The sequence below is a fragment of the Tamandua tetradactyla genome, chromosome 3, assembly GCF_023851605.1.
Source record: "Tamandua tetradactyla isolate mTamTet1 chromosome 3, mTamTet1.pri, whole genome shotgun sequence".
In the NCBI taxonomy this organism is placed as follows: domain Eukaryota; kingdom Metazoa; phylum Chordata; class Mammalia; order Pilosa; family Myrmecophagidae; genus Tamandua; species Tamandua tetradactyla.
In genome coordinates, this window is record NC_135329.1 from 40,685,624 (window position 1) to 40,713,509 (window position 27,886).

The 27,886-nt window shown below is 38.8% G+C and overlaps 1 protein-coding gene across 5 annotated transcripts in view; it reads right to left on the reverse strand.

The window, feature by feature from the left end:
• Window positions 1-27,886, reverse strand: part of CLN8 (CLN8 transmembrane ER and ERGIC protein) — a 53,877-nt gene that overhangs the window by 23,215 nt on the left and 2,776 nt on the right. For all 5 annotated transcript variants that reach the window (XR_013172472.1, XR_013172473.1, XR_013172474.1 and 2 more), the window contains exon 2: window positions 22,095-22,764. Coding sequence is in view for 1 of the 5 variants with exons in the window: in XM_077153012.1 (XP_077009127.1) it covers window positions 22,095-22,637 (543 nt within the window). In the remaining 4 variants the exon portion in view is untranslated. The remainder of the gene's footprint in view (window positions 1-22,094; window positions 22,765-27,886) is intronic.

A 27,886-nucleotide genomic window follows, 5' to 3' on the forward strand; every position in this document is an offset into this window, starting at 1 on the left:
GGAAGCTCTGGGTTTCAGGACCTATCTGGCATAAAAACAATCTGAAGGGTTTAGGTTTCTGAGAAATAAACTGAATGAAACTATTAGAGCCTCAGACAGAGCCCTGGATATTCTCTGGGATACTGCTGGTTGAGGCTTGGCATACCATGGCAATTTCTTAATATTTTAAAAAGGTTCTTCCTACCTTACTTCACTGTACAAAACAAATTCACCTAAAAGCAAAAGAATTTTCTGACCCAGACTCTTCCCTCTTCGGGGCTTAATTCTTAAAGATAAACACCAGCCTCTGTGCATGAGAGGACATATGCCAAAAGGCAGTTTGATACTTGCTTGTTGTACACCTGGTTCTTCCTCATTTTTGCTCCCTATCCTATCATTTATTTACCTTGATATATTGAGTAAAAATAAAAGTGCTTGTCTAGTCCTGCTATACCAAGCTTTCACACCTAAGCCCTAGGAGGAAAAATCTCCTAGAAGAGGTAAGTTAACAAAGAGATAAATTTCCTATCTTGTTTTTTAATTTTTTTACCCTAGTAGCACTTGGACACATACCAAAGTGTACTTGCCTTAAAATTATTTTAAATTTGCATTAAAACTAATTCCATTAGTCGTAGGTAAAACTGATTATGAAACTTGAAGATGACAGGCATCAACTTGATGCAGCTGCAGAACTCTCAATCGAGCATGGAGAGAGAGACCTGCCACCTCTCAACAGATCACAGAGAGACCTGCCGTCCAACTAGTCAGGACTGGGATAGTTCAGTCCACCTCACACCGATGTGTTTCCTGCATACCCTTCTCTCTCTAATCTCCACTTTTACTCTGGCCAAATCCAAGTGGCAAAGATTTTCCTGAGCAGTTCTACATCGCAACACATTTCTTTCCAGAATAGGGAAACTTTCTTGCATTGGCAGAATAAGGAAACTCAATAGTTAGGAATGGAAGGTGCAAAAGAAAGCTGGGGCTGCTTTAAGATCAAGCAAGGTAATATGGGGGGCTGGTGCACACCAGGGCAGAAAAGGACACCACTAAATTCTGAAAAGGAGGAATTTATTTTACAGGATCTAAATTTACAAAACCTTATAAGAAGGACATGACAAATTATTAAATTAAAAAAAGGAAAATTCTAATTTCATGATTCATAAAAATGTACACATACAACTCTGACAAAGAAAACAACAATGGACATCAGTAAGTTAAGAGAGTACTTTAAATTGCACAGACAAACAGAATTTTAAAAAGGTAACTTTTTTGCCCTAAAAGACATTCATAAACATTTTGAACTGTCTACCATGGTTAGATCAAACATACCCATGCTCTTTTCTAGCACTAGTGACAATTAATTTATCTGTACATAATACCCAAAAGAAATACTCTAATTTGAACTTCTGGTAAACAGTTTTAAATATTAAAAACTCCAGGTAAATTAGCTTTTACTAAGTTTAGACTGAAAAAAAAAAAAAGCGAGGGGGGCCGTGCAGGGTAGGAAGCAAATTAATATAGCAAGAATAGGGAAAGACTGAAAGACCAGCTCAGCTGAGGTCTGTGGGGCACACTTCTCTGAAGCAGATTCCTGCATGCACCATCATTCACACTTATGTCAGTCTTTAAGGATGCTCTGAACTGCCTCTCTCTCAGCACACTACACCTCGGGCTGCTTTTCACCAACAGACCAAGTGCTTAGTTTGTCTCCAACACACATATAAATTTTAAAATATTCAAAATAAAATAAGATAAAATCAAAATTAAAAAATGAACAAAAAAGTATACAAAATGCAGGTCTGGTAGGTGGTAACTACATACTCCACAGCATGCCAAAGTATGGTAAACATACAGGAAGAGGTAAGGTGCAAGAACCTAAAAGCAAAAGAAAAAAAGCACAGTACCTCTAGATTAAAGGGGAAACGACATGGAATGAGAAGAAACTCACAGACCAAAAGAACCTGTGTTCATCCAACTTGAGGATTAATAAAGGATTAAAACCAAATTATAATGGGCTAATGCTTTAGTATTTTTCCTTGTTTGTAATTACACTACCTGATTATGAAAGCTCTAAGTAGAAGTCACAAAAGTAATCAACGCTCAACTGGCCACAATAACAAGATGCAAAGAGAGTGATGGTTAATCTCCAGCTGTGGCATAGGCAGAGTCTTGAGCTCATCACTCACTTTGGACGTCTAATGGCAGCACTAGGTGGAATCCAGACTCAGAAGATGCTGGACCACTGCTCCCACAGCTTTACTATAGCTCAGTTCCCTTGTGCAAACTCCTCTACACTTGGTAACAAGTGCACCGAAGCTGAACCAAAGCACCAAGTGAATTTTCATGTCACCATGGGAACACAAACAGTTAACAAAGCATCAGAGGTCTGGAGATCAAGAAAGCAAGTAAGTGACCATGGATTCTATTTCTATATAGGTGTTTTTATACACTCTCAGCGTCTATGTAACTGAAATTATTAACTCAGAGAGACGTAAAAGAAGCTTTGAATGAAAAAGAGCTTTTTTCTGCCATGTTTCTGGATACAAAAACCTAGATACAAAGATGTTACATCTTCGCTTCCTGAATCATCGAAAGATTTAGTCCAATAAAAAAAATACACTAGTATTTCACTAACCTAAAATAATTTAGAAATTCATCTGACAGTATAAACATAGAACAGACCAGAGAGGCTTGAAAGAGAACAAGAGGACTAAATAATGAAATATTAAAAAGTTCCACGAGTAAAATGTGGTACCAATGCAAAACATACAAATGAAACAACACAAATTATACAAATAAATAAAAATACATGGAAAATTAATATTGGGTGTGTTCTGGTTTGAAACTATTATGCACCCGCTCCAATCTTGTGGAGGAATTCATGTTACATAATCCTGATTCAATACTGCAGGGTGGGACCTTTTGATTAGGCTGTTTTCATGGAGATGTGACATAACCAATAGTGGGCGTGATCTTAGCAAACTAAAGCAGGGTGGCATGTCAAATCCCTAGGAAAAGACTGAATAATTTCAATAATATAAAGACAGTAGGCTAAGCCCTAGTTCCATCTTATGTAAAAATAATTTTCAAATGGATTAAATGATGTTTTCTCAAACAAAAACAAAGTCATAAAAGTACAAAAAGAAAATATATATGAACAGTTTTGTAATCACTGTGTGGGAAAGGGCATTCTGAACATTGTAACTATTAATCATAAAAGCAAAAATGATTAAAAAAATAAAGCAAATTCTCTGAAAACTTTTAAAATATAATCCAAATTAAAAGAATGCATGGTAAAAAATGTGACAAAGACTATTTTACAAGTTCTTATAAACAATAAAAAAAAGACCAACTCCCATTAGGAAAAGGAAAAGGGCAAGTCAAGGACAAGCAAAGAAATTCACAGAACAAATGTAAATGTCAAACATGAAAAAAATAGTGTAATATTGCTAGAATTCAAAGAAATAAAAACAAAAAGAATGTTTAACTTAGATTGGCAGCAATTAAAAAGACTGATATCTAAAGAAATTTTGGAAACAGGATCGTCTCATACTTTTGGTCGGAGTATAAATAAGTACTATCTTCTGGGGGGATATTCTGGCAATTTATATCTAAATATAAAATAGGCATACTCTAACTCAGCACTTCCACTTTTAGCTAAGAATATAATCAGAAAAGTGTGTAAAAAGTATGTACAACATATCATGTTCCCTGGAGCACTGTTCATAACAGCAGGGGGGAAAACAAGAAATAACCTAAATGCTCAACAATATGGAATACATTGATTAAATCAAGGGACACTTAGCAATGTTACTTTACAACACCATTAAAAATTATGATGCGGCTAAATAATTCTTTACTGGTATGGAAAGAAGGCCATGATTTTGCAAAACAACCTGTAGAATAATAAAGAGAGAGGATGGGGGGCTGGGGTATATTCATGTATTTTAATTTATCCAGAAGGAAAAAAAACCCACTAAAACCCTATACAAAAAAAATAAAGGTGGGATTATCATGGTGGGAACTCTGCATGGTGGGATTATCAGTGAATTTTACTTAGTTTTTTTATACCTTTCTGCCCTTCTGTGTTATTTACATTTTTCTTAATATGCATACATTAACACAAGTTTATATTAAAAAATTTCTGATGAATAAAAACAAAATAATCTTCATTATAAAAATAGGAACAGTTAATACTAATTTTTAAACCCTTAATTGACATGTGCCTTTTAAGTTTAAGGCTTTCCAAGAGGGGTTGTATCGTGAATTCATGATCCAAAAGTCTGACTTTACTTCCCTGAGCAGCCCAGAAAACTAGTAAAATGAAATGTTATATTGTCATTACCACAATTCACAGATAAAAATAATTCTTCTGCACTTAATGTCTGTTTCTCTCCTCAAAAGACTTTATTTAAAATTAATATGCAACCAAGATGTTTCTTACTAAGTGAAGGAATAAACCAACAGTGGTACCTCTGTACAATGGAATTCAGTGATAAAAAAAAACGAGCAATGTGGCATGTACACACAAGGGACTGTCATTTCATAAAAAGGAATGAAGTGCTGATGCATGTGACAACATGGATGAACCTTGAAAACATTATTTTGAATGAAATAACCCAGTCACAAAGACAAATACTGCATGACTTAATGCATACGAAATGCCTAGAAGAAACAGATTTCATATAGATAGTAGATTATAGGTTATCGGGGGAAGGGTGTGGGGGAGAGGGAAGGGAGAGCTATTGCTTAATGGGTATAGAGTTTCTGCTTGAGGTGATGCAGAAGTTAAGAGCAATGGATATTGGAGATGGTAGCATAGTATTTTGAATGTAATAAATAACAGATTTGCACATTTGAAGGTGGCTAAAATGGGTAATTTTTAGTTGTATATATGTGATTACAATAAAAAGTTAACTGAAAAAAAAAAGGAGAAAAGAAAGAAATGTGCTATCAAGCATGAAAAGGCATGGAGGGACCATACTGCTAACTGAAAGAAGCCAATCTGAAAAGGCTACACATTGTATGATGCCAGCTATATGACATTCTAGAAAAAGCAAAACTACAGAGACAGTGAAAGGATCAGTGGCTGTCAGGGGTTTGGGGGTAAGTGGGGAGTGATGAGTAATAGGCAGGGCACGGGGCACGTTTGCAGCATTGAAACTGTTCTGTATGACACCGTAAAGGTAGATACATGATGTGAGAGCTGAACTGGAGAAACAAGCAAGCACGAAGACACTGCCACAAAGAATCAACATCTCCAGGCTCTCTGGCCCCCACCTGCTGATAAACCCCTGTGCATAAACATTCACCCTCTGGCAGTTACGACCTTGCAGCATTCTTAGGATAAGACTCCCTTGCCTCAAAATTCCCCCTCCCGCAGTTACAATCTTGCAGAACTAAGGCAGTGTTTTCACTAATAGAAGGCAGCCAAACGCCCAAAGACCCATGTGCGAGAAATCTGCCTAACTCTACCCCCAACCCCTTTTAAAACCCTTACTCGAATCTAGGCAGGCTGGAGTTGATTTCTTGAGTCAACTCTCCATGCGGTCCTCTGCTAATAAATCTGAACCCCTGCTGATGATGTCATGTCCCTGTCTCTAAATTGTGTCTCCAACCTTGGCCCAGCCGGGACTGTCATTTCTGGTGCCGAAACTCAGGGAAGCAGTTCCTCCCTCTCCCCCAACCCTCCATGCCAGGGGACTGGGTCCCCCTTTCCACCCATCCTGTGCAGAGAGCTATTCTCAAATCTATTCTCACTCTCTCCCTCCTTGACCCGGCTCGCCCTCATCTCTGTCCTACTTGCAAATTCCTTTTCATGTAGTGGCACATTTGGTTTCAAGCACTGGGGAGAGAGGTCTGCCCTATCCCCTGATCCTTGATCTCAGGGATGGTCCCCCCTCCTCACCGGAGATACTGCCATGGAACTGCTGGACTTAGGACATCTCAACCCTGTCATTGATTAACCTTGCACACAACAACAGTCACAGCCAATTTCTCGGATGAGTGTCAATCCTCTGGGAAACTCTAGCTTTTGCACCTCGGCCCCGGTTAACTCAGGGCACCTGAGTTTGATGCTCACAGTTTGATGCTCACCCTCCTCAAAATGGGTTCAGAACAGTCACATCCACCTACAGGCACTTCTCTCAGATGTCTACTAAAAATATAAAACCTCTTGAACTAGCAAAGGCAATTAATGCGCACCCCCCCCACCAAAAAAAAAAAAATCAATTTTTCTCTCCATTGCTGTCTGGCTACAATATCAGCTAAAATTCACAGCAAATGGCCTGAACATGGAACACTTGATTATGGGGTCCTTTTAAACCTCAACAATGTTCTTAAATGCTACAGCAAATGGTCTGAGACACCGTATGTCCAAGCTTTTCAGGCTCAACGAAGTCACCCTTCTCTCTGACAATCTTCTACTACTTTTCAAATTCTTCTCAATGAAAAGCCTTCCTGCCCTCTGCACCAGTCTTTTCCTCGCTCTCTGCTCCACTGTCCTCCTCTCCCTCTTTCACAGACCCCTCCATGCCTACCCTCCTAATCTCACAACCACACACCTGTTCAAAAACCCAAATTTGTTCTCAACCCATCCTACGCCTTAGGGAAGTAGCAGGACCAGAAGATATGAAAAAGGCCTGGAGGTGGTTAACTATAATAAAATTGAGGAAATGACCCAAGGACCTAATGAAAACCGAGCAGCCTTCATAAGTCGCCTTACAAAGGCAATACTCAAATATACTAATCTAGATCCCAACACAGAGGCTGGCAGTCTATATCTTCCTACTCACTTGATATCTCAGTCCCTGATATTAAAAAAGAAACTGCAAAAACTAGAGGACAGCCCCAAACTCCACAGTGAGACCTAGTTAAGGCAGCTTTCTGGATGTTTAACAACAGAGAGGGAGAATGTAAACGGGAGGAGAAAAAAAAGGGGAGCAGGCATGGGAGAAAAGAAATCAAGCTAAATTCTTAATGTTACTCACAGACCTATAAAAGGGTCAGCAGCAGGGAAGACCAGCTAACAATGCCAGAGCCTTCCTGAGGCCTTCTTTTAGGTGGGGCAAAGGACACTAATCCCCAACCTCTACTGGGTCCCTGCCCTCTGTGCAAACAGAGTGGGCACTGAAAGGTGAGTTGTCCTTCGGTCTCTAACCCAAGGAAAAGACAACCTCCCCAGACGCACATCCCAGCCGCAGACCCGGAGCAGTGGTTTGCTGTCTCTGACTTTCTCGAACTTGCCACGGACAACTGATAAGGCTCGGGTTCAGAAGCCCCAGCACTTCCCATCACTGCAGCGACACCCAGGGTAACAATGGTGAGAGCAGGTAAACCCATCTCTTTTCTCTCAGACACTGGAGCCTCCTACTCCGTATTCCCCAAATCTTCTGACCCTGTCTGTCTCTCCTTCCTCCATCTCCATTGTTAAAGCAAATGGAATACATTTCACGCCCAATACTAGCCCTTCCCTGACCAGCATTTTAAACCAGCACATCTTTACTCATCACTTTTAAATAATATCCTCCTGCCCTGTTCTTTCCCTACTTGGTAAAAATATACTAATTAAATGACCCACAGTCACACACCCTCCGATCATAACTCCACAACAACCAAATTTACAGCCAACCATAGTCCTGCTGTTCTCCTTAAAAACCTCCGATCCCGCCTCTCCCCCAGACCGCTTCTCAGCGCCCATACAAATCTCCATCAAAATAAATTAAATTTTACATACAATTTGTAAAACTGTTTGATTACTCCGTTTAAGTAAATTAAGAAATTAATGCTAATATAACCAAGTTATAAATATAATGTTATTTATATCTTGTGAGACTGCATAAAAACAAACCAAGGTTTAAATTGTGCTGGATTAACACGAAGAAATGGAACCATGCATGCCACAACATTCCTCTAATCTCTATGCTCTTACTCTATTTCTACAAGCTAATTTTTTAGTTCTCTATGCACAGCATGTATGTATTGTAAATAATAACGTAACTGAATTGGCTATGATGAAATTAACTGTCCCCTTCTCTAAATATCTGCAGCATTTAGAGATGTTTTACTAGCAGGGTAAAGTATCTTATTTATCCCCTAACCATGTGGAAAATGTTTCTTGCACTTAGATACCCAAATCCTTACCTTTACCTAGTGTTTATGTTTCCTTATCATTTCTTGTAGGTATAATTAAAAATGTGTTAAAAGCTTCTCATATTATAGTTACTGATACTAATCATCATTGGTATGATTTCTTATTGTACTCTGTAACTGCACAAAAATATTGGAATGCTATAATTCACCCTATATTAATTATTACTATAATTTAAACTAAATTATTTCTTCTAATTATCACATGTGGCAAAAAATATATAAAATATATTTGATAGTGACCCCCAAAATGTTAACAAAGTATATGATAAAATTTCAGATTCTAAGGCTGATTGAAGGGTTAATAAGGCAAGAATCTTCAAGGTCCCTGCAAGTGACCCTGGTAACTATATGATCAGAGGTTGTTTAGGCTGCACATTCCTTCTTGGAGAATCGGCTCTTCTCCCAATTGATAAAGTGTAATTGGTAAAGATGTTTAAGCTCCAAGAAATATCCTTGGGAGCCTAGCCACCTCCTTGTGTTAAGTACAGGAGACCAGTCACATAGGACATTGGCAATTAGCCACCTTTATTCCAAAATGGTATTTAAAAGCCTAAGAATGGGTCTTCAAATTTCAATAGCATCTTGTGTAATTAAATTCATTTAATAAAAAAGTTAAAAATGAAATGACTTGCCTTATAGTCAAGCTTTTAAAAAAATTATATAATGATCATGAAACTTTGAAAAAGTACATTTTTTTAGGAAACAAATATAATATCTTTATGTGCTGTAATTTAAAATTATATATTAATGTTTCAAGTATGCATTAACTAAAGCATTTTAAGTATCTGACATTATTCTGAAAAGTTTAATTTTGATGATAATTTTATGTGGTGAGATACTTGTTTAAAGGCAGCTTCCAAAATCATTTTAATAACTGAAATATGAAGAGTATAAAGGCTGTGTTTTTACTAAAAAGAAAAAGAGAGTAGTTTTGTCCTAAAATAAAATGAATGGCTGTTACAAAATGAGGAAACTAGACAAAACCTGAGTGGTTGCAGAACGTTTGTGGAAAAGGAAATTATGGTCAAAGTTGGGAAAAAATTTGATAAGCCTTTCTATAAAAATTTTTAAAGCTTTAGTATCAGACAATATACTGATGCAAGACTAAAATTTAGTTTTCTCTCTGTTAAAGTAACAAAATTTTCTTAGATTGTCTGCTTTTAGTAAAAAGCTATAAAAGTTTTTATTTTAATTAATCAGGATAAAAAGCAAAAAGTCTATGTTTTATCAAAATAACTTCTTATACTTTATGCTTACTTTATTATGTTCCGGTTAAAAACAAACAAAAACAGGATGTCCTCAGCTTTAATTAAGTGAGGAAACAAATATTATTTCAAATCTAATGGCTTTTAACATTTTGCTTTCTCAAAGTCAAACCCTAAAAGAAAAGTTTTATTCCAAACAGTTGTACATTTGTTCTTTAACTTTATAAAAATGAAGCGCTAAAAATAAAGTTTAAGTTGCATAAAAATGTTTTAAAAAGTTATAAAAATTAAAAAATTTTCTGTTAAGCCAAACCTTCTCAGTTCTGCTTACAGAAATAAAATAACAGCCTCAAGAACACACTGTGGCTCAGTAAATCACCAACTTCCTCCATTTTATCTGGGAAACCTGGTTACAGAGTAACCTACAGAACTCCACCCCTGAAGAAATTCAATTCTATACCTTCATTCTCTCAGTATGCATCATAAACCTATTTTCTTAAGCACTGCTCTCCTATCATCCTCCTCTTTATCCATTTCCTATTTCATCCCTCCCCTTTGGGTTATGCTGCCACGCCGGTCTGGCAACTCTTACCCTCCCAACACCTCAAATCTACACTCAACCTAAATCAAAAACTTCTAACAAAAGAATAAATTCCTCACTTGTTTATAACTACTGGTTCTGTCTCTCTCCTTCAACATCAACATACTCCACCATCCCTACTCCCCTTTCCCTCTGGAGTTCCAACCAAGCAAAAATATCCCTTCCAATTCCTTCACCTACCTCATACCTCATATCAACACGCCTATCCTCCTGGCACTCCTAACTCCTTTTTATTAATACTCCTTTTTGTATCTCTAGGACCACATGCTTTCAGAATCTTTACCCAATTTCTGTGGAAAACTATTAAATCTATAACCCAAACCCAAATTAATCATGTTCTCCTCCTCTGAGATTACAGGTATCCACATCTCAATTAACTCCAATGAACAGTATAACCAAATAGAACCAAATCGCCACTTCCCTGGGGAAGAGGTAAAGGAGACCACCCCATCTGACGTCCCCTAACAGCAGGAAGTAGCCAGATCTGACTCCGAAGCGTCTGCTCTAACACCATCCTCTACCTCCTCCCCTCTTCCCAACTTCCCTAATTTTTCTTTCTTTACATATAAGAAGGACCGGAATATGTGAGAACTGAACTGGAGAAACAAGGATGAAGATACTGCCACAAAGAATCAACATCTGAGGCTCTCCGGCCCCCACCTGATGATAACCCCCTGTGCATAAACATCCACCCCCCGGCAGTTATGACCAGGCAGTATTCTCCGGATAAGACTCCCTTGCCCCAAAGTTCCCCCTCCCGCAGTTACAATCTTGCAGAACTAAGGCAGTGTTTTCGCCAATGGAAGGCCACCAAACGCCCAAAGACCCCCCAGTGAGAAACCTGCCTAACTGTACCCCCAACCCCCTTTAAAACCCCTACTCAAATCCAGGCAGGCTAGAGTTGATTTCTTGAGTCAGCTTTCCATGCTGTTCCTCTGCTAATAAATCTTCCTTCCCTTGCTGCCAGTGTCGTGTCTCTGTCTCTGCTTTGCATCTCTGACCTCTGGACAGCCCAGGACTTTCACATGACATTATACCTTTGCTGACACATAGAACTGTCTAAGGCCAAAAGTGAACCCTAATGCAAACTATGGGCTTTAGTTAACAATAATGTAACCAGGATACTGGTTCACCAGCTATCACAAATGTACCACACTAATACAAAATGTTAATAATAGGAGTAATTGGGGGGAGAGAGTGAGTGTCGGGTATACAGGAACACCCGGGCAAATTTTCTGTAAACCTAAAACTGTTCAAAACATTAAAGTCTATTAAAAAGAAAATACACACACACACACAATCTCACAACTAAGTACATCTTTGAATAAATTAAAAACAGTCCAAATAGCAGTAATTTTTTTTTTTTAAGTTTGGTGCATGCTTTATGATAAAACTTTTACATGTGCTTATTTACTTACATGGGCACTTTACTCATGCACTATTCACAATGACCCCAATTTCAGAAGTGAAACAGACACCATCCGGTTAAGTAACTTGCCCAAGATCACAGTTAGGAAGTGGGGAGGTTGGGATTGGACCACAAACTTACTGAAAAGTCCTCTGTTAGCCCATGAAATACACACATCTCATTTTTATCAAAGTAATGCTAATTATGCTGCTCAGGACTGGCTCTATCATTAGATAATCAATTATAACTTTAAATGGACTCAACAGAAATGATGAATGCTTTAAAGAATGACTTTAAACCCCCAACATTTAATCACATAGATATGGTATATATTTCCTTTACCACTCATCAAACTGGTAATTATCTGAGCGACATCTATAACTTTACCAGGCTTTAAGCAGGATAGTACGGACAGGGTGGTGTTTTTGTTTGTTTCTCAGTTTACTGAAGCATAATGTGCAGAGAGAAATGTGTTGCTTTCTAGTCACTAGCTACCACCACCACCCCTTAACTCAAGGGTAGCTACTATCTTGATTTTAAAATAGATCACCTGGCACTGTGGGATCAACAATTACATCTTGATCAAAAGGGGAAAAAGAAGTGTAACAAATAAAGTATCAGTGGCAGAGAGGGTTCAAATAACGTTGAGAGGCTACTCTGGAGGTTGCTGTTATGCAAGCTTCAATTAGACCTTGCTACCTATCATAACCTGCCAAACCCTAACGAGGATCATTCCAGCCAATCCTAAAGAACACCTAGGACAATTTATAAGATTCCACAAGGGTTCCATGCACTAGAGTAACTTTCCAGAAACCTACAACCTCCAGATGGGTCCCCAGACCAGATAAGTCCTGAAACCTAACCTAGCCTCTCCAGAATATCAGATAGTTCCATCTCCCTACCCCATATTGGTGACAGACCCTTCCAACACGAAAAAGTTAGAATGGCCATAGTCCAAACACCCCTAAAGAGAATGATAAAAACATCAAAGATGATGGTGGAGTTATACAGAGAAGATACGATTTAACAAATGAATATGACTGCTGAATCATTAAACTGATATCTTTTGGTCTCTAATTTCTTAGAGCAGCTAGAAGTAAAAACCTAAAATTGTGGAACTGTAACCCATGCCAAACTCTGAAATATGTCCTACAACTATATTGGTGCTCTGCTTTGATATTTATTGCTTTTTTGTATATATATTATTTTTTATAAAAAAGAAAAACAAAGTCGATTGTCATGATAAAGAAATATTTATATCTTCTAGCCTCCTATATTTTACAGTAGCTAGAAGGCAAAATCTCAGAGGATAGTATATGACAAACTCTAGGATCTGTCCTGTAATTATTTGTTGAAGAGTGCTTTGAAAACTATTGCTTTTTCTTTGTTTTGTATATATGTTATATTATAAATTAAAAAAGCAAAACAACAACAACAACAAAGAATAGATCAGCTTTGCCTGGTTTTCTACTTTATATAAAATGGAATCATGCAGTAGGTTTCTTGCATCTGGCTAATTTCATTCAACATCATGTGAGCGTAATTCATCCAAACTGCTGTATCTATTTGTAAATTGTTTACACTCACTGCTGCATAGCACTCCATTTTGGAATTATTGCAGTGTTATGTACCCTTTCTACTGTGGGTGGGCATTTGGTAGTTTCCAATTTGGGGCCACATGAACAGAACAGTGCTGCTATGAAGATTCCACTACATGCGTTTTGTTGTATTTTTTTCCGCATGGGCAGAACTGGGAATTGAACCTGGGTCTCCAGCATGGCAGGCGAGAACTCTGCCTGCTGAGCCACCATGGCCCACCCTCCACTACATGCGTTTTAATAAACATATGGACACATTTCTGTTGGGTATATATCTAGGTGTAGAACTGCTCTACTTTCCTTTCAGATGTATATATATATATATACTTTTTTTTTGCCATGGAAGTTTTATTTTTGAAGCATAATATGTTCCAATGTTATGGAATGGATTATATAATAATCCTGTGCCAAAGCTTCTTTCTCTAATATGTACTCCTGCACTCCACACTTAACTATAAATATACTTGGTGTGACCGAGAAACAGTTAAATTATAGTCCCTTGTCCTCAAGAAGCTTCGAATTTTGTGCAGAGGAAATGCATCAAGGGAAAACTGAAAAACTATGTGATATGGGGACTAACAAGAGATGTGCACAGGATATTTACAGGGGTACCAAGTCTTAGCATCTTATTTAAAATGACCCTCACACATCATCCAGCACAGCAGCTTTATCTATCATCCATTCTTCCAGCAAGTGACCTCAGAGGTAAAATGGGCAATTAAGTGACTCTCTCAATCCACTTATGGTTTCCAATCCTTCTGTCCTACAGAAGATTTATACAAATCACACCCCATCCACCTACCCCCCAGACATCTCCAGCTTTCTCTCAAAAATACACACATTCACAATAACCTCTCCAGCCTCTTCACTCTAACCTACTGTCTATAACTTTTTTTTCATGGCTTCCCTATAAGGCTTTGCACTGGCAATGATTTTTGCCAAGCTGGCATTGATAAGCTATGACTCAACTAAAGCCTCACTTTTTCCTTTTCCAGGCTATACAGGTTCCCACTTGAGTCCCGGATACATGCTGTAAGCTGCACATACCTCTATTCCAGGACTCACACATTCTATCCTGACCCCAGATGGGACAGCCTGGGGGAATAGCAGGGATGTCCTTCCTTGGAGTCTCAGTTGCTAGCACAGTGCTGGCACGTAATAACTGGTGTTTAATAAATGTTTGTACATATGAACAGTCTGTACCATTATGCTGCCAATTGATTTTTTCTTTTTTTTTGGTGCATGGTCTGGGAATTAAACCCGGGTCTCTGCATGAAAGGTGAGCATTCTACCACTGAACCACCCGTGTCAATTCACTTTTGATGTGCTTAGACCACTTTCCAACTAGACCTTGAAGGCAAAAAGGATATTTTAGATTTCCATTGTTTCTGCTCAAAGTTAACAATGGTGTTTTATACGAAAGAGGGCCTGAAAACAATCTGACCAATTTGGGGTGACTGCATTAATAACAACAAAAAAGCATTTTTTCAAGTTTCATATAAATTATCCTGTGAAGCTGGCACGTAATAACTGGTGTTTAATAAATGTCTGTACGTATGAACAGTCTGTACCATTATGCTGCCAATTGATTTTTTCTTTCTTTTTGGTGCATGGTCTGGGAATTAAACCCGGGTCTCCGCATGAAAGGTGAGCATTCTACCACTGAACCACCCGTGTCAATTCACTTTTGATGTGCTTAGACCACTTTCCAACTAGACCTTGAAGGCAAAAAGGATATTTTAGATTTCCATTGTTTCTGCAATTTCCATTGTTTCTGTAACAATGGTGTTTTTTTTTAATTTCATTTTTTTTTATTAATTAACGGAAAAAAAGAAATTAACCCAACATTTAGAAATCATACCATTCTACATATGCAATCAGTAATTCTTAAAATCATCACATAGATGCATGATCATCGTTTCTTAGTACATTTGCATCAGTTTAGAAGAACTAGCAACACAACCGAAAAAGATATAGAATGTTAATATAGAGAAAAAAATAAAAGTAATAATAGTAAAAACAAAACAAAACAAAACAAAACAAAAACCTATAGCTCGGATGCAGCTTCCTTCAGTGTTTTAACATGATTACTTTACATTTAGGTATTATTGTGCTGTCCATTTTTGAGTTTTTGAATCTAGTTCTGTTGCACAGTCTGTATCCCATCAGCTCCAATTACCCATTATCTTACCCTGTTTCTAACTCCTGCTGGACTCTGTTACCAATGACATATTCCAAGTTTATTCTCGAATGTCGATTCACATCATTGGGACCACACAGTATTTGTCTTTTAGTTTTTGGCTAGACTCACTCAGCATAATGTTCTCTAGGTCCATCCATGTTATTACATGCTTCATAAGTTTATCCTGTCTTAAAGCTGCATAATATTCCATTGTATGTATATACCACAGTTTGTTTAGCCACTCGTCTGTTGATGGACATTTTGGCTGTTTCCATCTCTTTGCAATTGTAAATAACGCTGCTATAAACACTGGTGTGCAAATGTCCGTTTGAGTTTTTGCCCTTAATTCCTTTGAGTAGATTCCCAGCAATGGTATTGCTGGGTCGTATGGCAATTCTATATTCAGCTTTTTGAGGAACCGCCAAACTGCCTTCCACAGTGGTTGCATCATTTGACATTCCCACCAACAGTGGATAAGTGTGCCTCTTTCACCGCATCCTCTCCAGCACTTGTCATTTTCTGTTTTGTTGATAATGGCCATTCTGGTGGGTGTGAGATGATATCTCACTGTGGTTTTGATTTGCATTTCTCTAATGGCCAGGGACATTGAGCATCTCTTCATGTGCCTTTTGGCCATTTGTATTTCCTCTTCTGAGAGGTGTCTATTCAACTCTTTTTCCCATTTCGTAATTGGGTTGGCTGTCTTTTTGTTGTTGAGTTGAACAATCTCTTTATAAATTCTGGATACTAGACCTTTATCTGATATGTCATTTCCAAATATTGTCTCCCATTGTGTAGGCTGTCTTTCTACTTTCTTGATGAAGTTCTTTGATGCACAAAAGTGTTTAATTTTGAGGAGTTCCCATTTATTTATTTCCTTCTTCAGTGCTCTTGCTTTAGGTTTAAGGTCCATAAAACTGCCTCCACTTGTAAGATTCATAAGATATCTCCCTACATTTTCCTCTAACTGTTTTATGGTCTTAGACCTAATGTTTAGATCTTTGATCCATTTTGAGTTAACTTCTGTGTAGGGTGTGAGATATGGGTCTTCTTTCATTCTTTTGCATATGGATATCCAGTTCTCTAGGCACCATTTATTGAAGAGACCGTTCTGTCCCAGGTGAGTTGGCTTGACTGCCTTATCAAAGATCAAATGTCCGTAGATGAGAGGGTCTATATCTGAGCACTCTATTCGATTCCATTGGTCGATATATCTATCTTTATGCCAATACCATGCTGTTTTGACCACTGTGGCTTCATAATATGCCTTAAAGTCAGGCAGTGCGAGACCTCCAGCTTCATTTTTTTTTCCTCAAGATGTTTTTAGCAATTCGGGGCACCCTGCCCTTCCAGATAAATTTGCTTATTGGTTTTTCTATTTCTGAAAAATAAGTTGTTGGGATTTTGATTGGTATTGCATTGAATCTGTAAATCAATTTAGGTAGGATTGACATCTTAACTATATTTAGTCTTCCAATCCATGAACACGGTATGCCCTTCCATCTATTTAGGTCTTCTGTGATTTCTTTTAGCAGTTTTTTGTAGTTTTCTTTATATAGGTTTTTTGTCTCTTTAGTTAAATTTATTCCTAGGTATTTTATTCTTTTAGTTGCAATTGTAAATGGGATTCGTTTCTTGATTTCCCCCTCAGCTTGTTCATTGCTAGTGTATAGAAATGCCACAGATTTTTGAATGTTGATCTTGTAACCTGCTACTTTGCTGTACTCATTTATTAGCTCTAGTAGTTTTGCTGTGGATTTTTCCGGGTTTTTGACGTATAGTATCATATCATCTGCAAACAGTGATAGTTTTACTTCTTCCTTTCCAATTTTGATGCCTTGTATTTCTTTTTCTTGCCTAATTGCTCTGGCTAGAACCTCCAACACAATGTTGAATAATAGTGGTGATAGTGGACATCCTTGTCTTGTTCCTGATCTTAGGGGGAAAGTTTTCAATTTTTCCCCATTGAGGATGATATTAGCTGTGGGTTTTTCATATATTCCCTTTATCATTTAAAGGAAGTTCCCTTGTATTCCTATCTTTTGAAGTGTTTTCAACAGGAAAGGATGTTGAATCTTGTCAAATGCCTTCTCTGCATCAATTGAGATCATCATGTGATTTTTCTGCTTTGATTTGTTGATATGGTGTATTACATTAATTGATTTTCTTATGTTGAACCATCCTTGCATACCTGGGATGAATCCTACTTGGTCATGATGTATAATTCTTTTAATGTGTTGTTGGATACGATTTGCTAGAATTTTATTGAGGATTTTTGCATCTATATTCATTAGAGAGACTGGCCTGTAGTTTTCTTTTTTTGTAATATCTTTGCCTGGTTTTGGTATGAGGGTGATGTTGGCTTCACAGAATGAATTAGGTAGTTTTCCCTCCGCTTCGATTTTTTTGAAGAGTTTGAGGAGAGTTGGTACTAATTCTTTCTGGAATGTTTGATAGAATTCACATGTGAAGCCGTCTGGTCCTGGACTTTTCTTTTTAGGAAACTTTTGAATGACTAATTCAATTTCTTTACTTGTGATTGGTTTGTTGAGGTCATCTATGTCTTCTTGAGTCAAAGTTGGTTGTTCATGTCTTTCCAGGAACCCGTCCATTTCCTCTAAATTGTTGTATTTATTAGCGTAAAGTTGTTCATAGTATCCTGTTATTACCTCCTTTATTTCTGTGAGGTCAGTAGTTATGTCTCCTCTTCCATTTCTGATCTTATTTATTTGCATCCTCTCTCTTCTTCTTTTTGTCAATCTTGCTAAGGGCCCATCAATCTTATTGATTTTCTCACAGAACCAACTTCTGGTCTTATTGATTTTCTCTATTGTTTTCATGTTTTCAATTTCATTTATTTCTGCTCTAATCTTTGTTATTTCTTTCCTTTTGCTTGCTTTGGGATTAGTTTGCTGTTCTTTCTCCAGTTCTTCCAAGTGGACAGTTAATTCCTGCATTTTTGCCTTTTCTTCTTTTCTGATATAGGCATTTAGGGCAATAAATTTCCCTCTTAGCACTGCCTTTGCTGCGTCCCATAAGTTTTGATATGTTGTGTTTTCGTTTTCATTCGCCTCGAGGTATTTGCTAATTTCTCTAGCAATTTCTTCTTTGACCCAGTCGTTGTTTAAGAGTGTGCTGTTGAGCCTCCACGTATTTGTGAATTTTCTGGTACTCCGCCTATTATTGATTTCCAAGTTCATTCCTTTATGATCTGAGAAAGTGTTGTGTATGATTTCAATCTTTTTAAATTTGTTAAGACTTGCTTTGTGACCCAGCATATGGTCTATCTTTGAGAATGATCCATGAGCACTTGAGAAAAAGGTGTATCCTGCTGATATGGGATGTAATGTCCTATAAATGTCTGTTAAGTCTAGCTCATTTATAGTAATATTCAGATTCTCTATTTCTTTATTGATCCTCTGTCTAGATGTTCTGTCCATTGATGAGAGTGGTGAATTGAAGTCTCCAACTATTATGGTATATGAGTCTATTTCCCTTTTCAGTGTTTGCAGTGTATTCCTCACGTATTTTGGGGCATTCTGGTTCGGTGCGTAAATATTTATGATTGTTATATCTTCTTGTTTAATTGTTCCTTTTATTAGTATATAGTGGCCTTCTTTGTCTCTTTTAACTGCTTTACATTTGAAGTCTAATTTGTTGGATATTAGTATAGCCACTCCTGCTCTTTTCTGGTTGTTATTTGCATGAAATATCTTTTCCCAACCTTTCACTTTCAACCTATGTTTATCTTTGGGTCTAAGATGTATTTCCTGTAGACAGCATATAGAAGGATCCTGTTTTTTAATCCATTCTGCCAATCTATGTCTTTTGATTGGGGAATTCAGTCCATTATCATTTAGTGTTATTACTGTTTGGATAATATTTTCCTCTAACATTTTGCCTTTTATATTATATATATATCATATCTGATTTTCCTTCTTTCTACACTCTTCTCCATACCTCTCTCTTCTGTCTTTTTGTATCTGACTCTAGTGCTCCCTTTAGTATTTCTTGCAGAGCTGGTCTCTTGGTCACAAATTCTCCAGTGACTTTTTGTCTGAGAATGTTTTAATTTCTCCCTCATTTTTGAAGGATAATTTTGCTGGATATAGGAGTCTTGGTTGGAAGTTTTTCTCTTTTAGTAATTTAAATATATCATCCCACTGTCTTCTAGCTTCCATGGTTTCTGCTGAGAAATCTACACATAGTCTTATTGGGTTTCCCTTGTATGTGATGGATTGTTTTTCTCTTGCTGCTTTCAAGATCCTCTCTTTCTCTTTGACCTCTGACATTCTAACTAGTAAGTGTCTTGGAGAACGCCTATTTGGGTCTAATCTCTTTGGGGTGCGCTGCACTTCTTGGATCTGTAATTTTAGGTCTTTCATAAGAGTTGGGAAATTTTCAGTGATAATTTCTTCCATTAGTTTTTCTCCTCCTTTTCCCTTCTCTTCTCCTTCTGGGACACCCACAACACGTATATTTGTGCGCTTCATATTGTCCTTGAGTTCCCTGATACCCTGTTCAAATTTTTCCATTCTTTTCCCGATAGTTTCTGTTTCTTTTTGGAATTCAGACGTTCCATCCTCCAAATCACTAATTCTATCTTCTGTCTCTTTAAATCTATCATTGTAGGTATCCATTGTTTTTTCCATCTTTTCTACTTCATCCTTCACTTCCATAAGTTCTGTGATTTGTTTTTTCAGTTTTTCTATTTCTTCTTTTTGTTCAGCCCATGTCTTCTTCATGTCCTCCCTCAATTTCTCGATTTCATTTTTGAAGAGGTTTTCCATTTCTGTTCGTATATTCAGCATTAGTTGTCTCAGCTCTTGTATCTCATTTGAACTATTGGTTTGTTCCTTTGACTGGGCCATATTCTCAATCTTCTGAGCGTGGACCGTTATCTTCTGCTGCTGGCGTTTGGGCATTTAGTCAGATTTCCCTGGGTGTCGGACCCAACAAGGTTGTAAGATTTTTCTGTGAAATCTCTGGGTTCTGTTTTTCTTATCCTGCCCAGTAGGTGGTGCTCGTGGCACATGTTTGTCTCACGTGTTTGGAAGGGATCCCCCCGGTCACCGTTCTCCACGGCCTGAGGATTTCCGATCCAATTCTCTCAGTTGGTTTGGGGGGCCGCGCGTGGTGGGGGCGTCAGCCGCCGCTGCTTGAGGGGACCCTGTGGCTCCTTTATTAATTTCCCTATTGGTGTTTGGTTGGACCCAGTCCCTGCCACTGTCGGAAATTCCCTCCTCTCCCTGGAGGGGTGTTGGTCGCTGGCCGCAGCGGGCCCGGGGAATTCGCTACCGGACCAGGAAGCCGCCCGCAGGGGAGGGGCGCCTGTCACAGGCCGCCGCGGCCTGGGGAATTCGCCATCGGACCAGAAAGCCACCTGCGGGGGAGGGCCACCGCAGCTTGGGTAGCCCTCTGATCCGAGACTCATAGCCGGACCAGGAAGCCGCCCGCAAAAGAGGGGTGCCGGCCGCCGCAGCTTGGGAAACTTGCCTCTCCGAGACTCTCAGCCGGCCCGGGAAGGAGGGAGGGAGGAGCTCCGGCCGCCACAGCTGCCGCTGCTCTGGAAATCACGCGTCGCTCGGGGATCTCACCGCAGCTGAGTCTCGCAGTCAGACTAGCCAGTCCAGACTGGGGTATGCTGTGTGTCCATTCCCTGCCGTGGCCCCGGGAGCTGTTTCTGTTCACCTAGTAGTTGCTCTGGAGGAGGAACTAAGACGCACGTACCTTACTAAGCCACCATCTTGGCCCCGCCTCAACAATGGTGTTTTATACACAAGAGGGCCTGAAAACAATCTGACCAATTTGGGGTGACTGCATTAATAACAACAAAAAAGTATTTTTTCAAGTTTCATATAAATTATCCTGTGAAAAGTGTATTTTAAAGAATTTCATATACTTCAAAAACAAAAAGGGAATTAATGGCACAAAACCTGCCAGACAAACAAAAAACCTAGGTCATCAACAATTCTAAACACTAGTAAAACAATCATTCAAAAATAAAAAATAAAAAGCAGAAAAGGTATGAATATGCAAATTTTATTAAGATTATTAAAAAGTATGTAAAGGAAGGAAAATCCCTGTTTTCTAGGGATATTTACTGAGACATAAGATCCACTGAGTTTTCTTTCTTTATGGAATTGGAAAACTAAAAGATCTGTTTACAATTAATAAAATGGAATTCAACCAAAATAAGTTTATTACTGAATTTGCATGCTACAATTTAGTCTGCTGATGAGTTTACAGTATGGTTCACAATGAAGTTCTAAACATTCATACAAATATTAAATGCTGTCAAATAACAAATCTGTACTCAGTAAGGAGAGACTTTATTGGAAAAGGATTATAGCAAGGAGGGGAAAGGGACTCCTGCAATAGGGAGAATACTCTGGCTATACAATCCACAAACATTTTAAGAGTTAGGCAAAAACGGTGTTGTTTTGTATAAAGGAATAAAGACTATAAAGAACCCAGTGTAGAGGAATAAGAGGGAAGGGTGGAGAGATGAGATAGTTGATTAGATTTGTTCTCCCTGAGGCCAGCCTATTCTCTGGGAGCCCTGAGGGACAGTATGGTGACTGAGGCTGAGAATGGGCCAGAATTGAGGACCTTAACCAAAGTTTGATTATCAGGAATTTTGTTCCAACAGAGGAGTGGGAATAAGTCCATGAGCTAATCATTTATGAGACTAAGAATGGGAGCATGGAGGGTGTGTGTCCAGCCTTGTCATAGGCAAACAAGGGTTTTATCTAAGTCATATGGAGAAAAGTGGTTCTTTGCAGTAAACAATTTTCAGAAATGCAAGCATGAGGGTATTTCTTAACCATCGCTGTTTTCCAGGGTTACAAGATTCAGGGAAAACTCAATATTATCAGGTGCATAAAGTACTCTTCTCGGCTCTTTGACTTCTGCTGACAATAGTAAAAACTGAGACTGAATCATACACTTTACAAGAAACACTTACCTTTAAGAGCATCCAGGAAATGCAGGTGAAGGGGGTGCTCATCTCCAAAAGCATTGTGGTCATAGCTAGATAGTGGCCAGCTTTGAGATTGATCACTGAACCAAGGAAGCCAAGAAAGGCAAAGAGATGGTGGACAACTAAAAACAAATCAAACGTCCGGAAAAACAAGTTGGACAGGTGAACCGCCACATTCTCAAAGAAAAAGAATCCAGTTGCAGTGGCAATGTTGAACCAACACCAGTTCTGCTGGTTAACTGCTTTATCAGCTTGAAGTACAGAGTCCACCAACAGGGCCCACAGGCCTGCCACTGTACTCTGAACACCAAAGACAGCCCGAGTGGCTGCAAGATTCCAGAAGACCTTTTCTTTGGCCACCAAAGAACGGTAAGTGGAGTTCAGGGAGGAAGACAGCTGGTGGCAGACCACAAAAACACCCAGGTAAAAGAAAAAACCGGCTATCACTAGTGTTAAGCGGATTTTCCAAGAAGCATAGTCCAAATCAAAAACGCTCTCTGATGTCGCTCCATCACTTTCAAGATTCATTGTCCTAAATTTTATATCAAAGGAGTTTCAGGGTAAACACAGGGCTTGTGGGTCCTATACTCTGTCTTCTCCAAGAAAACAAAGTTAATGCAATCGTTCCTACGGTCTTCATAGATGTGTCTTCAATCTGAAGAAAGAAAAGTCAAGTCACTTTTGGCTGACTAAGCAGAAGCTAGGAGATACCACTACTCAGTACCACACAAATATAAAAGATCTTTATCTTAAAAAAATTCTTTAGTATTATACATATAAAAAGATAAATAAACTTTGCAGGATGATATTCACTGGAAATACCACAATGAAAGAAGAAAATCTGAAAATAGATATGACCACTAATTGGAGGCAGGAATTTGCTAACAGAAACAGAAGGTCTTATACTCCTCCAGTGGATATACCACAAATTAGGCTCTAACTTCCACAGCAATATAATGGTCAGTTACACAATTTACAGATTCCGCAGAATTAAACATACACACACACACATGCACTTAAATAACTACCTTGTGAAAGCATTTTACTTCTAGAATCCAAGACAAAAACACTGCTACCCCACTTCCTTTTCTACTGTGTACCATTCTGCCACATCTGGGGGGGAAAGGTGAAGTCTAGTGAAAAAGCCCAGCCAGACTTTAAACCTGGTAATAGGGAACAAGCAGCTCCAGATGCTAACAAAGCAAGGATTCTCAGTACTGGGGATCCCAACCCCCAAAGTGGATAAAAACCACACTCAAACAGTATAGACTGGTCTCTCTTTTCTGGTACAAAGTGGGGTGTGCAGAATTGCTGTCTATTGACCCTGAGTTTTTGGCCACCTGGGGAGACCAGCCATGAAGAGCCTCCTTCCCCTGTTCTTTTGGACTCTTTGCGCTGTGTAAGTAATAAAGTGGTCATTGTCTGAAAGTTTCTGTTGTGCCCATGAGTCTGGGCCTCCATGATGTAACTTAATCCACAGCCTTCCTGGAACAGGGAAGTACCACTGACTAGGCTAAACCCTTTTGCTACAAGCTCCTAGGGCACCAGGGCATTTTCCCTTATAATACATAAAGTGTCTCTGTTTACTCCTATCAGCATTCTGAAGGCACAGTCCATGTCTGCCTTGTCCATCACTGTATCCCTGCTGCCTGATAAATGTCTGGTGACGATTAGGTGTCCAGTAAGGATCTGTTGAATATATGAACAGATTTTAAATTATGCTCAAGTGGTCAAATTTCCCTAATTTAGGACTTGTCTTATTTGTTAAATTGCAAAAATACCAAGTCCCAAGTTTTCAAAATTAGCAAGAATTTTGAAGTTATCTATTCCAGCCTTTCAATTTAATTGGAAGGAAACCAATGCACAGAATTAATTACTGACAAAGGAGGATTAAAAACCAGGCTTTCAGATTCTCCACTGGATTTCTTTCCCATTACGCTTCCATTTTCACACCTCATCTGTTCTGTCAGGGCTCACTTAGACAGGACATCTTCTCAGGAAGGGGGAAGGCCCTCTCTGCATCCACATCTAGTGAACACAAAGCGAGACCGGGGGAGAGGGAATCATGCTACCTAATACACGGTTTGAACTCCGAATTCTTAAGGAATATCACAGAAGAAAAAAACCGTAAGAGCCCATTCACCCCAAACCCACATCTGACTGAATTGTGAGGACAGAACAAGAGCCAAGGGCACTGAGAGGGCTGACCAGAAACTGCATTTTGGTTCAAAGGTGCCTAAATCTCTCCAGTAGAACTGATTCTAAGATATGCTAAAGACCTGTTTGATGCATTAAACTAGCGTTAATCTACATTAGCCAAAAATGAACCCTCAGCTCCAAAGACATACAAAGCACCAGCTGACAGAGGCATGTGCTGAGACCTGATATCATGGGCCTCATGTAAACTATGAATGAAATATTTATAACTGCTAGAAGTTTAGATTTAATAATGGTTATATAATCAAAGCCCAAAATGGAAGTGTTTACCTTTCTCTTAATTTAACCATTCTAGCTTTAATACAGTCCAGATCTCTATGAATATGAATCTAATTCAGAGGAAAAAAACATACTTCATTCACATTTTCTCATCTAGGATTCTGATGACTTCAATGTTATTTTACCTCTGGTATATATGCTTTCAATATATAATGGAGCATCTCTGCAATGGGTATAGCGATGATAATCAGGAGAAGATCAGCTATTTCTGCAATTAAAATTTCTTGGACCAGAGTTTAAGTAAATCTATAACAGAATCAAGTTGAATAGTGTATGAGGTGGACAAGAGGACTTGCCTCTGGCTACCTGGTAGTGCAAGCAAGTCACACTTCTGATCCCACCAGTCTGGGTTTATGTATCTTCCTGGTACAACTCAATCTCAAGTAAAGCCTAAAGCTGAAGGGGGGAAGAGACTGTGACAGAGCTAAAAAAAACAGGCTGAGTAGAAAGGAAGCCTCGCCATTAAACTATGTTAAAACATGAACTCCTCCTAAAATTTCTTCTTGTACTTTTCTACATGTCAGTCATGAGATGTGAACTACAGTTTCCACTATATTGCATCAATATGCTCTGGGCCAAGCTACTTCTCTGGGACCTATTTTGAAATGAGGGAGGTGGGAGGCCCCTTTTGATTCTGAAAAGCTCTGATCAAAATGATGACTCAACATCACACCAAGGGAGGGACTGGTAGAGTTTTCAATTTAGGAAGGCACTGGGCAGGGATGGGAGAGGAACAGGAGAGCACTAGGATCTAGGAAGATAAAGAACAGCTGGGGCAGCTGGGTTCTAGAATTAGTTCTGCTATTTAGAAGCTAAGAAAACTTAGGCCTCTTAACTACACCGGACCTCTGGGAATAAAAACTATACATTAATACAAAATTATGAAATACTGGCCACTCTATATCAAGCACCAACTGTACGGCAGTTACACTGAGCAAATTAATTTAATCTTTACAACAAGATAGGTACTCATATTGTTCCCAGGAATTCTAGGCTTACTTATCTACCCACCAAGAAGCTCCTCAGTGGGGGACTGGATTGGGACCCAATCAAGGAAAACCTCAGAGCTTTCAACTCCGGTATACTTTAAAATTTTGGTTTTTTCCATACCTATAGAATTTGCCCACCCTCGGGCCTCCACCTCCAGAGATTCCGACTTAGTTGTTTTATAGTGATACCAAGGTTTGGGTATTTTTAAAAACGTAGTCCCAGTTACTCTAATATAGGTGCAGAACTATGGAACTGGCATGATTTCCAGTTCATTCTATTTGTAAAATTCTATGACTCTAAGCTGGAATAGTTTAGTCTCTTACTTCTCCCAATCCAGGCTAGCACTAACCGGAAAACACAACACAGAAAGAGCTATATGTGTGCTTTGGATTGGTTTTTAATGTAAGCTGGTTTTAAAAAAATCTGATTATTCTGCAGAAAAACCCTGCAAGAACAGACTGCCATGAATTCCTCTTTTTTATTTCCCCTTCTCTAACCTTCCTTCTTCCCATCATTCAGCACAAGCAGAACCAGGGTTCCCTGGCAGTGGGTGGGAACAAGCAGTTAAAAGTGGAAGGGAAAAAGTTCCTTTGTGGATTGGGAAGCAATGACCTAAGTGTGTCTCTGTAGTTGAGAACCAACCTTCATCAGTAAGGGAAAATGGAAGGTCTAAGCTGGAACAGGACTAGGAGCCACTGTTCATCCTCCCCAGTGTCCTAGAGACTCTAGAATAGTCAAGAACACAGATTCCAATTACTGGTTTATATCATTTCTGGACTGTGTGCTTAGCTATCTAACAGTAAGACTATTTGAGATAAGCATGGTAAAAATAGGGTGTATTATGATGCTACAAGGAATGGTGTAAGCATGCTAAGCAGGTAACAGAGACGGCTTCAAGAATTCAAAAATCCAGGGGAAAAAATGTCCTCTAAAAGTTTTACTATACAATAACTTAAGACATCAACATGAAAAAGTTAGAATGGGCATGGCACAAATACCCCTAAAGAGTGGGAGAAAGATCAAATGTGATGGTGGAGTTATAGAGAAAATAGGGTTCAACAAGTGAGTATGATTGCTGAATCATTATATTGGTATTTCTTTTAGTTTCCAGTATCTTAGAGCAGCTAGAAGGAAAAACCTAAAATTGTGGAATTGTAACCCACACCAAACTCTGAAATCTGTTCTATAACCAATTGTTGTGCTGTGCTTTGAAATTTACTGTTTTGTAGATATGTTATTTTTCACAAAAAAGTCAATCGTGATGATTAAAAAATATATATTTATTCCTTCTAGCCTTCAATGTTCTGGAGCAGAAAAAATCTGAGATGATAGTATGGTAGCCAAAATACAAACTTTGGGATCTGTCCTGTAACTACCCGTTGAAGAGTGCTTTGAAAACTAGTGCTTTTTTCTTTCTTTGCTTTGTATATATGCTATATTATACAATAAAAAAAAGTCAAAAAAAAAATAATAACCTAAGAGAATGGCTTCCAGGTCTTCAAGTCTCTCTGGTAACCTTTTTGAGGGTATTACTGTATTTAAAGAAAGATTTGTGGATAGGTTAAGGTCAGCTGCTGAAAACAAAGAAACAGTGGAGAGCGGAGACCTGGCAAGCTCATGTAGGCAGTGTCACAAAGCAGGAGCCGAATAGATAAGCGGAAACAACAGACTGTAAAAACCTGAATTCTCATTACCCCTTCAAATTCTATAACCAACTCTGTTTGTAGTGAGTCCTCACTCAAAACCTCCTAATAATTCATGTTACTATATTCTGGGCAAACTGGTGCTGTTCTGGTTTTTACCTGCTACCATTAGTCTCTCTAGGTTTGATCAGCTCCAATCCACATCCTCCAGCACAGGATGCAAAGAGGTGGTGAATTCAACCATCTGAGCCATGAGCATAAACGGCCAGGTCCTAGGTGACAGCGGACCCAAAGGGAACCAGCCTGGGCAATCAGGCGTTCCTAGAAGGCACTGCTGCCTTCAAAGATGTCAGTTTTACCTAAATCCCCGCTCAATCCAGAAACATCCAAAAGACAGTGCTAACTAACAGCTACTGTTTACTATTTTCTGTCTCTACTTACTGGTCGGTCTCTGACCTCAGGGTTCACTTTCTAGTTTATTTTCCCACCCAAAGAGAGTGCTGCTCTGGTAAATCAGTGGCAGCCAGCTGTGTGGAGCAGAATTTCAGTTCTTCTTTTGCCTCTCGTTCTGGTCCTCTATCTTGCTACATCGCTCTCAGCTTTCTGAGCCCCTGCAAAGTCTAGTCCTCTGCTCAGATGGACAAAAAC